The following is a 16,133-nucleotide window of genomic DNA, read 5'->3' on the forward strand; positions in this document are numbered from 1 at the left end:
ATAAATAAGGTATTTATTGACATGATATGGATTATAAGTACCTATACGAAATAATTGAATAAAAATAGTCATTTATTCATATTTTGTTGTTAAGGGTATACTAGACCCAAGCCTTGGTAGAATACTCATGAAATTAAAACATTTCATCAAAAAACTAAGGTACAAATCTGAACACATGTTTTAAGCTGTTAATACTATTCCCAAGCTAAACAGAGCTTGTGTTATGGGTATTAAACAACTGATAAAATTACTTATATATATTTTTTCGTAAATATATGTAGAAAACACCTAGACCAATATATTCATGAATAAAGAAAACATTGTGCGAGAAATCGAACCCGCGACCACCAATCTAACAAAATGATATAATTCACTGAAGGTTTTAATAAATACATTAAGTTTTTCATTGTAATTCTTTGAGAACTTGAATCACTCTTATGAATACTCACTGAGTTTTTTTTATAAAACTCACCCAATATAATTGAGGTAACCCAATATATGTATTCTTGAAATCTTACTATACTTGAATCACTCTTATGAATACTCACTGAGTTTTTTTATAAAACTCATCCAATATATTTGAGATAATCAAATATATGTATACTTGAAATCTTACTATACTTGAATCACTCTTGTGAATATCACTGAGTTTTTTTTATAAACCTCACCCAATATATTTGAGGTAACCAAATATATGTATTTCGTAACAAGCCGATCTAATCCATTTGGGATGACAGTACAGTAATTTCTCTTACCTATTTTATCTGACCCTTTCCTAACTATAATACGCCTAATAGAAAATCTGTGCTTCTGATTTCTATGGCCCGTATCCAACTGAAAAGATATGGTAGCTTAGAAACTATTTAATTTTGGATACCTACATTGAGTAAATTAAATTGAATATTACTTTCTATCCAAACAACCATAGACAAAAATGTTATAAACTTTAGATATTAATCCAACAACTGTATATATATATCTATACAATAATGCACCAGAATAGAATAATATAGATTTTTACCTTCAACAAATAATAAAAAGTGCATTTTTCAATGTACTTTGAATGGGAAACAAACTAACCGGCCAACTGATAGTATAAGATAATGATCACCTATATACACGAACAGTATTTCTATATATTCATATATTTATGTCTATTGATTGTTATAGTTATTATTATTACAACAATATATTAATATCATCTCTTTTTCGTATGTATGATGACTGATCTTGTTAACACTACCCTATAAAATTTTCTAGCTTTGCTGGAAGAAATCTCTTTTTAGAGGTAAACTCGAGATAAGTGATACAATAAATGTAATGTACAAACATTACATTTTTGTATCACTGTTCTATTTCCTATGTGTGTGTACAAAAAAGAATAAAGAACAAGAACATGAATATTACGTGATCATGTGATGACCGTGATATGTATACCTACGTGATATATGTATACATAGGTATACATATAAGACATATATACCTTTTGAATTAAAGGATTAAATGTCATGCCTCGTACCCTATAATTTTACTACCTTATCTCAACCTTTCAATCGAAACACAGCTTACAAACATTCCTTATTACAAAACTTCCTTATGCAGACGCCTTCTTAGAAAGTCTACTTCCTATAGTAAGTATGCTATACTCCAAAACTGCCGAGAACTGATTTCAATAATAAATCACACCGGCATTATATTATTTATCTTACAAGCCGGTATTGTTTTATTAAATTTATCGCCTTGCGTCAGTTGTATGAAATAGCTACAGGGGTAGCATTTGTTCATTTTTGATAACGTTTCGGTAGGCAACACTGTACATATTTATTATTAAGCACACCTGTTGAAACGTATATCTCAATATCAACTATGTATTAACAAGAAAGGTCAACCAGAAATTAACTATTCGATAAGAAAACGAATCAACAAGAAACTATAGACATAATAATTTACTATGTACTACCTGTTACCTATGATTTTACAAAGATTGTGTAGATAAAATCACTACCTTCTACATTATTTTTGATATAAAAAATCTCTGAATGATCTTCCTTTCCTATGATTCCATCTATCGTTATATCAAATTTCATTCGGATACGTTCAGCCATTTAGGCGTGAATAAGTAACAAACAGACAGTTTCGTATTAGTCTGAATTATTAGAAGGTAGTAGATATAAATTGTTTACAGCCATGAATACAACTTAAATAAAATTATCTCTACTTTCTCTATGATATTTAAATATGTAGAACACAGAACTTATGATATTTACAATACGGTTCGAATATTGAGTTTGGAACTCAATATTCAAATCGTATTGAAAATATCATACGGAATTACCGAAAAAATACGATATATCGTTCAGAAAAGTGAAAATTGAATCAGACCTTCACCTGTCCTAAAACGAAATAGAATTTACAACAGTATATTCATCTAGATATCTAGAATGGATTACATTTCAGAGAAACGAGGTTAAACGTTGAATTCGTTTAGTAGGTGACAGCAGTCCAAAACAAAATTAATGGACAACCAAAGAAAAGGCACCCCCATGCCACCATGAATTACTTCCATTCAAAATATTAGAATTGATATCTAATGCTCGATTAAATATTTAATAGCACAGTTTATTTGTTGACCTTGCTTGATTGTTCCAAATATTAGATCGTCATTGAATTTATTTTCAGTGTCAATAACAAATAGACATGATTAGTAGATATAAGTAATGCACTTAGAAAAAAAGGAGGAAACGATTAATTCTCCAGAGACTTGTCTACATCGCTAAGCTTTCTCCTCCCTCGATCCCTCGTCAAATTCAAACGGGGATCGAAATTCAACGGCCTGAACGATGAACTGACGAACTCCTAACTGTACCCTCAGACTCAACTCCTGTCTGACGAATACGACTTTATCCTATACGTCAGACAGGAGTTGGTCTTCAGTCGCTCCATAAGTCCTTCCGCGTGTTTGGAGTGCCATTTGCACTTGCCCCCTGTCGTTCAGTGTTGGAAAAAAAAGCTTATACATTTACCTACTCTACATCGTTTATTTTCCCATATCTATGACCATTTTTTAAAATCCTTTCAAAAATTCACCTTGCAAAGATAGTAGTTTTGGTTGTGTGTTCATAATAAGTCAGTATAAATAATTTTGGACCCACTTATATGATCAATATACTCGAAACTGTAAAGATAGAGAGTACACATTGATGAATGTGTTACTACACAAAAAAATAAATTACAGATAAATAGTAATATATTTGTGATATTCATAATTTCGTTATTTATATAATAAAACTTTTATTGGATCTTAAATATAAATGAGGCAATAGACTTTTCTGTCTTGTCTCTATCTATCGATCTATGGCGAAACGACGCCTTTATGCCATTATAGTGCTTAAAGCATTACAGTGCTTAGAACAAACATGATCATCTGGGATTAATTTGGTTTGTTTACCGAAATTCAAATTAATACAACGTCTTAGTTGTCTGTTTCTGAAATCTTGAAGAATATATATAAAACATATGTACCATAAGTATAGCTCTCTACGAAATCATTAAATAATAATACAAAAAAAGTGGTTAATCTTAAGTCTGTTGTTACAGAGTTAAACTTAAAAACTGTTTTATTTTTGTTGTGAATTCATATCACAACAAAAAGAAAACAGTTTTTTACAAAAACAATTATTACCTAATTAAACAATTATTAACATTAAAAATCAACCTCCAGTGTTTCTATTCATAATTAGATAAACTTTAAATTCTAAATAAAGTTTTTAATTATTAAATTAATTAAATACTCTTCAAATGCTCGACAATGGCAAATCTAAGTAAACTCCGACGGTTTGACAACAATCCGTCACAAAGTGTAATGAAACCGTACAACCTACCTAGTTTATAACTAGCTAACATTTATGCAATGAAAACTGTGCAAACCCAGTTAATTAAAACCGATACAGAAGAAAATTAACTATATAAATTGCTCCAATTACAGAGATTGCCGCAGTAAATTATTACCTAACTTATTAGTTACCAAATCAAAACGTAATTGCAAATATATCGTAGCAATGACTCTTGTTCATTACCAATTGGCACATAACATTTTAACACTATGCACTATTTTAACCGACCTCAAAATAGGATCTGCATTTAGTTGGATTTTTTAAATCTGACCTGAGTTATTTCTAAATCGATTAACTTCCTTTTTTAAATGAATACGGTTGTAATTTGAAACTAAATGAAAATCGTTTCGTTGTCGTAAATATCATTTAATGATGTAATTTATCCACTTATTTTGATAACTAACGAAACTACCGGTCTGATTTTCATGAAGTTTATATGAGAATATTCTGATGAATAGTAAATTAAAACCACAATATGAAACCGCAATAGTGTTGATGAGTCGGTTTGTTATGTTTACCAAACGAATTCTAGTACCTATAGATGTTTAGTGCGGCATACTTCTTACGCTGAGCAAATTTACTTCAGCCACAATATTGTGAAGGTGTCACAGGGCCGCGCTAAATACGCCTCTGGTCGCTAAACTAGGCCACACATAAGTAGGGTGTAAATTCGATATCGACTGTTCAACCGACTCGAAATGAAGATAGTTCTCGATTCGACTATATTTTCTAACTGACGACCACTTCGTATAGACATGGTACGTGATGTCTTCGTTTTTATTGCTTTCAAATTGTGCATATATTATTCCTTTCTTTTACTACTTAAATAGCGAAAGAGTTAATTTCCTATATAATGAAAAGTGGCATTCTTCTCATTAATATACATGATCTGCTCTTTATACTTAATAATCAGTATTTCATAAATAGACATCACATCGTCACGTGACATCTGTCGTAAGCCTCTTACATTGCCATTCCTGGGCATTAAGGTTTCATGCTTGGATTCTGTAATTTCCCTGGCATATCTCACCTTTAAAACGGAAGCCAAGCCTACAAAGCAAGCTGCTTAGAAGCAAAAATTTTTTTTTTTTATATTCTAATGCTTAGCTGCAGTTTGCCTTTACAGCATTATCAAACGATAGAGAGCAAGTGTAGATGCCACTCCATTTGCACTTGCTCTCTATCGTTCTCATACCTACCTACGGATAAGGTATTTGTAATGGATAAGGTAAAAAAGCACTCGACTATTTTAATTCTTTTTCATCTTCAGCTTTAAAAAGCTGCGTTATTTTGTACTTACTTGTATTATTTGTTACGGAAAAAACGTTCTCTGTTAAAAAATCTTTATCTGTATTGCAACACCGCGACATACAGAACTCTATTATTATTCCATAATACTAAAATAGGCATACAATTTAACAAGATATTCGGTAATACCTACATATAATTTAAAAAGGTAGTAAATATATTGATAATGCATATTATAACCTATATTCTTATCAAATACACGTATTAGGTTTATTTCTTAGTAAATAATGCCAAAATAAAGTTCCCTCGCCTCAAGCAAACATGTCAGCTAGTATCTGTCTAATGGTCGATATAACAGTTTACTTTTACTTAATGCTTTGTTTGGAGTATTGATAACTTCATATTCTTCGTTTTATATTTTTAATTAACAATAGAATAATAGTTGTAGGTTAGACTACGCTACTTTGTGGAAGCTTAGGCCCAAGTCCGATACTTGTAAGTTTCTAAATTGATTCTGATTTGTATATTATGAGTGTCTACTCTCTCATAACACAAAATATCCTTTACATAGAATTTATAAAAAGAAGCCATTTTACGATAGGTAATTGATTGGTTGAGTAAGGCCCTTAAGCTCTAAAAAGTAACATTAAGACAAACGTTTTCTTTGATAATATTATTTAGAGAGTTTATTTTACATGGTAATTTATTTCTTTACTTAAATTTTATTACACTTCTATTTGTAATTATAGCGAGCTTACCACTGCCACTACCAGTGATCAAATGACAAATTCAAATTCAAATTCAAAAATTATTTATTCATGGAGGACATGCTTATGAACGTCAAACTTTTAACATTATAATTGAAATTTTTTTCCTACCGTCCATTTCAGTATATAGATCCAAATATAAATCTACAGGATAAAATTAGTAATATCTGTATATATAAATCAATAGCAAGTTAAAGAATAAATAATTAATAAAATCAAAAAAACATAACAAAGATATATGTTGTTGTAAATAAACATGTTTCCAAAAATCGATTTTTGACTAACACAAATATTCGATTAATTAACAAAGAACTTTGTTACTTATAGCCTACACAAATACAAAATCCTAGCAGTATCCAATGACTCTGCCCGCGTTACATATACTATGTTACTCGCTGATATTAAAGGTTTCTACGAGTGAAAGAATTTTCAAAATCGGTCAAGTATTTTTTCAATTCATCCATTATAAACAACACTACAAAAAAATTAATAAATCCTCCTTTTTAAATCTTGTTATGTTTATATTGGCTTGGCTTTACTCCATTATTTGGGGTCGCGCACTATCTCATGTTCTTCCACCGGTCCCTATCATATCTGAACTTACTCGCCTTTATTACAACTAATTTTTCATACAGTCCATTCATCTTTTTATCGGTCTTCTACCTTAACATCCACTTTTATATTAAAATCCTTTCCCGCATGACATATCCATACTAAGACAATCTATTACATCGTAACTTTTTCTAATTACATTAGTATAGATAATTTAACAATGCTTACTCCAACTACATAATTTAGACGTCTAACATGACACAAAGTACAGTTAAATTGTTGAATATTAGGACAGGGTCAAGTCAAACGGCAAGCCCACGCCGTTAGCCGCCAAGCGACAACTTCCTTATAAAATCGATATCAGTTTCAATTGTCATTTTACTATTATAAAACTATAATTCAAAATATATGATATGGTGATTAAAAATGAAACCTACCTGAAGTTCTAAACGAAACAGCTTGCAGAATTTCCCTCCCTACAATTTGAAGATTCAATAGTTATATTAAATTAACATATTTGCACTGTATTGGCCATTTATTGACAATGAAGAAGGAAAGTTTACTGCACAACTGCACATGTCAGACTAAGCATGTTTTACGACGTAGACAGGGACAATATAGGTTGGAAAAATTGAAGGATATCGATACGCGATATATCGTAATTTCGTAGGTATTTTAATGTTTAGAAATTCTATTTTTTTTCTCATGTAGAGTCACGTTGTTGTTTTATATGCATAAATATACATAGATTTGTATATAAACGTTTCACTTACTCTAATAATTTTTCATGCAGAGTCAGAGTCACGTTGTAATTTTTTATTGCTATATAAATATGAATAGATTTTATGTAAACGTTTCAGTCGCTGTAATAATATATGTATACTTAGGTAAATGTACATAGGTATTCGTGTATAGTTGTATATATAGTAAAAGACTTTATAAGAATTTGTTTGCGTGAGTAGAAGACAATGCTCCAACAGTTTCAGCTGGCGGGGCACCAGTGAAGGATGATAAGGAGCCTGAGATCGAGTCAGTTAGCCTATATTGTGATAAATTTACCAGAAAAGGCTAGCTGGTATACCATTATGCCATATGGCATAAAGCTCGCCTTTTGTATTATTTTATTGATTTTGGTAGATATTTTATCGTTAACTTTAGGGTAAGCGATGCTTTTTGTAATTTGTATAATTAACGAAATATGAAACACTCCTGAGTCCATATTTATCAATGGCGACGGGGATATAATTATTACAACTGACCGGTACAAAAAGCATCGCTTACCCTAAAGTTATCAATAAAATATATACCTCATGAACAATATCATGATGGGGAACCGCGTGTAGGTCAACCTGACGTGTTACATTGCGAACTATAGGGTCAGTTCACATTACTAACCCCATTCGCCCTGTCTCATCAACATTCTAGCTGTGAAGTTGCTTGCTTCGTGAGATGTGTTTAGGTAAAAAGGGGCAATGAAATTACTTATAAGAGGCATGACATCAGTCTTCCTGAAAGTAACAACACAGTAAGATAATACGTAACACGGTGTCCGTAGTACTGTTGATGTATATAGGTGTTAGTTACCATTTCCCATCAGGTGGACCGTCAGTTTGTTTAATATTCCAATTATATAAAAATATGCAGTATTTGAAACTGGAACAAGATACTAGTGAGGTTCAAATATCTAATAAACAATGTTACTTATTTTCAATTAGAGATCAGGTATAGGTACATGTGGAATTTTCTTATATTATATGAGATACACATAATATTAGAATTATGATCAATAGTAGATTATACGATATATTTTCCTAACCGTACCTACACATCCGCGGGATGAATTTTGTTGTAGTTTTATTTTTATTTAAATACCTACAAGAAAAATATTAGGAATACAAAGGTATATATGAACGATTATCAAGAAGTTGAAGTTAAACATTAATTGTAGATTAACAGATTTATTATAAATACAAATTTAGAATATAAATACATTTTTGATAAACCAGTTAAAACAAATTTGAGTAAAATTTATTTATATTACCTATAGCTTAAAAGCACCTACACACGTCCACTGTATTCGAGCAGTTGCCTTATGTAGGCAAATGTTAATCATTATTCTATCTGATTTATTTCATACGGCAGTAAGTAGACTAGGCACTCATTCTATGTGCTACGACAAACTAGTTCTAGTTCACCGCGTCGTTCAGCGTATTAGGTTTAAATCCCGATTTTTTTTCAGGGGAAAATACCTATTCATATTCAAACTTTATGTATGTATAAGAAATCCGGATGTACCCAATATATATACAATATTACAATTAATAAGTTACCATAATAAATGAAAGAAAGTTCACTGTTAAATTTATAAAAAAACATATTTTTAATTCAAAATATTAAATATGTACTATATTTAATCTAATCGGTAGGTAGATATTGTATTGTATATACAAATAAACAAATATGTATCATTATTGCAAATTTTAAAAGTTTAGTCATAATTCTTGAAAACAAAAAGCACTATGAAGTTTCACTGGCGAAAACTTTTCCGGATTAATTTCAAATGACGACAAAATACTAGATGAGTAATCTTGAAATAAGTTTTATAAATTTTTTACTCACCGACAATCCTGGGTTACATCCCGAAGTTATAGAGTTTTTCCTGAACTTCGGGACGCAGATCTGCATAGAGCTCTTTGGTTTTGGAGGAGGTCCAGCGCATCCGTACTCATCACTCCTGTTATTTCTTGTCAAATTAATATTGTTGGTGTTGTTTACTTTCACCAAAATATTACAAGTTTGCGACGCGATCTGGAACAGACCCTCCTCAAGATTCCTTTTATTGTTGTACTGTCGATTAATGTGCAAATAGTCCCACCACGAAGGCATTTTCTTTTATAAAAGTAGGAAAACGTGTTGCGTAGTCACGTTGTATGTCGGCGTGAAGACGTGCGATTGAGTACGGAGCCGACTGTACAATGGTAGTAGTGACATATTTATATAAGGTTCAATGTGGACTTGCGCGGTAAAACTTTATTTTTCGACAATGTACTGGGCAAGAATAAAGTCTAAGTGGAGTTTATAACTAGAAAAAACTATTACTAATGTTAAAATTAACATCATTATTTCATTATTACAACCATATTAATTAAAATACATCACAAATTAAATAAAGCAATAATATCTTCGAAATTATGTATACAAATTCAATAATACTCTCGAGAAAGAAATCGGAAATTATTCTTCGGTGACAATAGTACTCTTTCGATTATAAACAATAGATATTAAAATTATTGTGATATTGATAATCAAAGGCAACTCATAATGCACTTTCAGAGCCTAATAATATTATTTTGTATAAATAATGAAAATAGTAACTTTGTGTTATACTTTTTCCTTGATTGTACATTCAGCAGGTGGATTTATTAATATATGTATTATATGAATTCTATTGACGTTCGAAAGAGACATTATAAAATACAATTTAGAGAGTAGGTATATTTACATAGGAATTCCTATTACAGATACGTAAAATAATAATTCTGTAATAAAACTGTTGTGAGAAACGTTCCTGTTCTCGGGCGAAGTAAACTGCAGATTCTACATTGAATTCTTCAGACTTTTTTACTGTTGGTCATCAAATAATATAAATTTATGATTTATAGACATAGTTGCGAAATTTCATTTAGAGCGTTTGTATGGGGCAAAACCCACAGAGGACTGACCTCAAATGTTCGTCATATTTTTCTCTCTAGTCTAGAGCATTCGAAAAGAATGTAACATAGTAACATACAGCCAGATATAGTAAATTTTAGTTAAATATTATTTTTAATAAATTTCAGATGTCTACTCCATTATTGGAAGGTTATATGAAAAATATATATGTAAAATTAACCAAAAAGAAAAGTTCATAGCAAGAAGGGAACATCATTATAAATTAAAATAGGTACTTAAATTATATGTATCAACTCACAATAAATAACAAACAATACAGAGCTTAGTAAGTAGAAATGGTATGAAATAACTAAAAGGAAAAAAGGATTAAAAATACCGGTTCGAAAGGGGATACTGAATAATGGAGCGAGGATACCATCATTTCAAAGGGACACCACAGAATCGTTGGAGCATAAGAAAAAGTTAAATTACATAAACCGAATTATAGTTAAACTAAAGTATGTGTAAACGATATTTATTGCTAATCAAATGATGACAAACATTACACAAATAGAAATTAAAATAGATGAATTTTTCGGCTTTTGGGTTCACACTAGTCGTCGCGAGTAAAAGCTATTATAAATATAAAATATAAAAGTGATAAATACAGATTTAATAAATAGTACAAAATCTAAAATAAGTATGTTAAGAAGTAATAAGGAGCTATATGGATAGCGGTTTATACGGGCAACTTTGGATTTATAGAAAATATCTAATTATAAAATATAATACGAGCAAAAACAATCACTTAAATAAGTGAGTGGTCTTTCAAAAAATGTCTTTTAAAAAAATGTATCATACTGGGAAATGTTCCCGAATGATTTAAAACCAAATGTTCCCCAATGACCAAAACATAAATGCATCGAGTTTTAGACTTATAGTAGATGTTACGCCTAGTGACATCTGTTATAATAGCTAACAAACTTACAAGCCTAAAATTTGTTAGCTTAGATACTGACATCTGTTATCTACTTTCAAATATAAAGTTTATTAGATTTGATATCAGATGTCTATAGTCGTAAGTCTAAATCTCGATGCATTTATGTTTCGGTGGTTTATTAAAACTGATGCTTAATAAGAAAAGACAATTATTTAAAAAGAAGGGAGTTTTTGTAAAGAAATCACAAATTTGTCATTTAAGTGATTGCTTGTATTAGTGTGATAACTCGTAATAAACAAGACTGCAGTTAATTCTAGTAACAGGTTGACTCGAACCGTCGTATAAGTAACTCACGGACACCACAAAATTTCTGATGCCTTTGGTACACTTATAGATGTAATGACTGTTTTGAACCAATTCAACCGGTTCGGTTTAAAACCAAAATAACCGTTTTAAACGTTTAAAAACCAAATGGATTAAAGTAGTTGAAAACTGATTTTTTCTCTTCGGACCTCAGGTTTTCCACCTAATGCTTCATTCCCTGGAACATCGATATGGAGGTTACTATTACAAAATAAAACAATAAATTTGTTTTTATGATATATTCAAAATTTATAATCACACTCACATGACTTCAATAATAATTTAGTTACAATCAATGTATCAATATATCAATCTGCCATTGCTGATGTATAATTGGAATCGGTTTCTTACAGAATTACTTAATCTTAAGTTTCTAAAATTTTAAAAATATTACATCTCTAGTTATTTATAGGTAACAAACAGATAGACAGATATGCTTTCATAGTTAAAACTTAGTGTGGAAAGTATTAAATGGATTGGAATTGGACATTGAATACTGGAGCGAGGATACCATCAGTCCAACGCCACACCACAGGAGCATTGAAGTGTAGCTCACACTCCAGCATGCAAGACCGCAACCGAATTCCAGCTCAATTACATAAAATGTAAATATCTGTTTCTAATATCGAACTAACCGTTTTTTATTAAATGAATATGAATAAGCCAGTGGATGGAAGAGATACTGGTCTCTGAGAGAGATAATGAAGAACAAGAGCATACAACTGTCAACAAAAATAAAGACATTTAATACTTGCATTCTGCAGTGTCTGACATACGGATGCGAAACATGGGCCTTAAACAAAGAACAGCGGGAGAAATTGCAAAGATGTCAAAGAGCCATGGAGAGAAGTATGTTAGGGATAAGCAGAAAAGACAGACACAGATGTGAGAATATAAGAGCAAAAACTAACTTGACAGACATTCTTGTACAGATAGACTAACAAAAATGGAGATGGACTGGGCACATGATCCAAAGCAAACCTGAAAAATGGAGTACTTGTGTAACTGAATGGTATCCAAGGGAAACAAAAAGAAAAAGAGGTAGACCACAGAGACGCTGGGAGGATGAAATCAAGCTAACAGCATCAAGGCCCCTACTGGAGAAGAGCAGCCCAAAATAGAGTACACTAGAAGTAATTAGAGGAGGCCTTTACCATAAGGCACTCTGTACCTACTGCGGGATATAATATAGGTAATGAAATTAATAATTAAACATAAAAAATTAAACTACTTAACAAATGTGCAAATAATAATAGTAAAAAAATATATATAATAATAATAAATTTATAGTATAATATAATAATATGAATGTAACAAAAAAAAAATGTATAATAGTACAGAAATAAAGACTTCTTTATCTTTATAAATACACCAAAATGACATTTTTTACACTTTTTGTATGTCTGTCTGCTTGTTCCGGCTTATCTCTGAAATGGCGAGACCGATTTTGACGAGACTTTTTTTGGCAGGTAGCTGATGTGATAAGGAGTAAGTTACTCCTTATTACATCAGCTAGGCTACTTTTATTTCAGAAAAATAAATTTAATTTCCACGCGGACGAAGTCACGGGAACAGCTAGTATAATATAAAAGTGAACAAATAAATAAATACAGATTTCATAAACATAGGTTTCTCATTCTTAATACAACAGCGGGCGTATTATGAACTCTTATTCTGATTTTAGAGAGTTCATAATACGCCCCCATATAACAAAATATATTACATATATAAAGCCTAAAATAAATATGTTACGGTTAAGCTAAGTATGATATATTAATTTATTATTATTTATTATATATGTATATTATACTTTTTACATTAATATTTTTTAATATTATACAAGCGATCACTTAATTATGTGACTGCTTCACAAAAATTTCATTCTTTTTAAGTAATTTATTCTTATTAATCATCAGTCTTAACAAACCACTAGAACATAAATGCACCGAGTTTTAGACTTATAGCAGAAGTTACTAGGCGTGACATCTATTGTAAAAGTAAGTAAACCTACAAGTCTACATTTGTTACATGTTAGTGACATCTGTTAACAACTTTCAAGTATAAAGTTTGTTAGATTTGATAACAGATGTCACCAGGCGTAAGTCTAAAACTCGATACATTTACGATTTAGTGGTTTATTAGAACTGATGATTAATAAGAATAAGTATTAAAGTAAACTGAATTGAATTTTTGTAAAGCGGTCACATTTAAATTTAAAGTGGTTGCTTTTATTATTTAATCATTAATAAAAATAATAAGGATAGGTATATAAGAATATATACAATAAAATATAAAGAACATAACGCATTGACAACGGAATTTATGAATTAAAGAAGGGCACACGAGTTCTAAGTTGTTAGTAACATCACAGGTAACATAAGTCGTCGGTTAAATAGAAAAATGGCAGTATTCAAAATGTACATTTTTTTACAAGAGAAACATTAAAGTTTTTTTTAATTTATTTAAATTATTTTTCTTTTAGTTTTAAATTTACACATATATATTATATATTATTTTAAAAGTATTTAGATAATGATTAAGACTGCGAGGTTAATTTAATTGATTTATATAAAAGGAGGCAATTCTAGCTCCTAATTTTGAAAAATGTTATTTTTCTATTTAATCAACGAAATAATATGTAACAATAACCCCATTGCTAACAATGTTCCATGTCAGGCTGACCTCTATGCGGTTCCTCCTAGAAATCATCGTGATAAATTCCTGGTGCTGCCATCATACACCGTTAGTGCAGATGGATGCATCATTCCATTACCATACTAAAAAATGGTATCATCTTGGCAAGTGGCAATTTACCACAATGGTTTCCAGAGGGAAACGCATAGAGGTCAATCTGACATGGTACATTGTTAGCAATGGGGTTATTGTTATATATTACTAACAATCTCTTTCCCCCATAGCTAAACTTATAAATAAAGAGCAACTTTAAGTTTACTACTAGTACTTTAACTGTACTTTTGGTTATCTATTTTTATTTACTTTAATAAAAAATCAAATTTATGGGAACATAATCCTGGTTAATGTTAGATGTATTAATAAAAGCACATTGGTATTATCATACATTATATTATATTACAGTAAAATTACATCTAATTTACGTCTTTCATTTCAACATCGTCCGAAACTGAATCTACATCATCAGGTTCATCAAGCAATGCTTGTAGTTGGTGTATCGAAGTTACCAATACATGAAACTGTTTTTTTCTTAAAGACAGTCTGCTCTCTACCTGCTGCTTTGTAGCCTCAAGACCACTCAACTCTGTTTTCAATGTACCCAGCCTTTCCAATGTTTCTTTTCTATCTGGTTGTTCACTTATAACTTTAGCCAACACATCATATTCTATTCTATTCTTACGCACAGTTTTTGCCTGTGCCAAGTCAGCTTTGCTCTTCTCTATATTTTTTTTAGCCACTTCTATACCAGTTTCGAGTATTTTTGATAATGATTCGTAACTGTTCAATTCTGCCGCCATCATATCTGATGCCAGTTGGGACTTTGTAACAGCAAATTCACACTGTGCAAGTTGTGCCAACATTCGATCATGAGTTGATTTACTGTAATCATAAAATTTATTTAATTAATACATGGGAACGAAAAACAAGCAACAAACAAAAGTGTATTATGGAGATACTAGATTTTTAGTACATATATAAGAGTAGAACATACAATTTTAAACATGATGTCAGCTCAATTAGCTTATAATGTATCCATAAGAAATTAACCACAACAGTTCAGATATTTACACATATAGTGAGAATACGACAAGATCACTTTCCTCCTACCCTCCATGTACGAGGAGACCTTGATTAGACTTTAATAACAGTGATTAGAAATTGTACGAGAAAAATTTTCATACATAACACCATAACTTTGAAACTAACCTCTCTTCCGGTTTTTCATCTGAACACCATTTTATTAATGTTTTTAGTAACACATTCAGCCTTCTGTCATCACCTGTTCCATCTCCATCAATAAGAAGGCGTCTGCGAATGACATCCTCTGCAAGTAGATACAGTCCTTTAGTATTATATTGTAAACGACTGTTTTGGTATACTGTTATGATAAAAGTAATATTTACCATCAGCCATCATCAGTTTTTTAAATAGAGCTTAGTTTTTAAAATCAGAATTAATAATTAATTTACTAGTATGTATATGTAAAATTAGAAATGAAATATTAAACGAGGTGTAAATAAACAAACTTAATTTTACTAGTACAAGGATCACAAACAATAAGAAAACAAAATAAAAAGACGTTTTGAACAATTTCTATCACCCCACACCACAGAACTTCACAGAAACGACTTTTTTTGTTCTGTTTATTGTATTGAAAAGGCAAAGGAAACTACCCCATACAGCCATGCCTGCATGTTTTTGATGGTCTTAATTTTCTTAGTTTATTCTATATGTCCTGAATTATTGCACAGTGCAATGAATGTTCATAAGTTTCTTTATAGTATGATGCAAAAAATGTTTTTGTGTCCCTTAATAGTTTCTGAAGTGAGCGCGGGACATACCACCCACCAAGCAGATTCGAAGGAGTCCGCCGGACAGAAAACTCGCTGTATAGAAAAAATTCCGACAAATCGCAACAGAAACTCGCCAAACGGATAAAACTTCTCCACACAACGAACCCCCTATCTGGAGGACCCCCCAGATTGGGAGGTTGGGGGGCCCAATCGACCACGGCAAAGATGCAAC

The 16,133-nt window shown here is 30.9% G+C and overlaps 2 protein-coding genes across 2 annotated transcripts in view; both read right to left on the bottom strand.

The window, feature by feature from the left end:
- The window catches only part of LOC131850949 (5'-3' exonuclease PLD3-like), a 46,893-nt gene extending 37,547 nt beyond the window's left edge, over nt 1–9,346 (bottom strand). Inside the window, exon 1 of the mRNA XM_059201367.1 lies at nt 9,080–9,346. Coding sequence (XP_059057350.1) covers nt 9,080–9,346 — 267 coding nt within the window. The remainder of the gene's footprint in view (nt 1–9,079) is intronic.
- Nucleotides 9,347–14,484: 5,138 nt separating this feature from the next.
- On the bottom strand, nt 14,485–15,747 carry LOC131850954 (THO complex subunit 7 homolog). The gene is made up of 3 exons (XM_059201372.1): nt 15,512–15,747; nt 15,315–15,432; nt 14,485–14,987 (listed from the first exon to the last, which is right to left on the bottom strand). The coding sequence occupies exons 1-3, from the start codon at nt 15,522–15,524 to the stop codon at nt 14,522–14,524; spliced, it is 597 nt and encodes a 198-aa protein (XP_059057355.1). The 5' UTR covers nt 15,525–15,747; the 3' UTR covers nt 14,485–14,521.
- Between the last annotated feature and the right edge of the window lie 386 nt (nt 15,748–16,133).

The sequence above is a fragment of the Achroia grisella genome, unplaced genomic scaffold (assembly GCF_030625045.1).
Source record: "Achroia grisella isolate CSIRO2021 unplaced genomic scaffold, CSIRO_AGI_Agris_v1 utg780, whole genome shotgun sequence".
NCBI lineage: Eukaryota > Metazoa > Arthropoda > Insecta > Lepidoptera > Pyralidae > Achroia > Achroia grisella.

Bases quoted from the DNA above. Each gene is read 5' to 3' on its own strand.
- LOC131850954 (XM_059201372.1), bottom strand. The intron at 14,988-15,314 runs GTTAGTTTCAAA...TTATGATTACAG, and splicing joins GATGAAAAACCGGAAGAGAG to TAAATCAACTCATGATCGAA.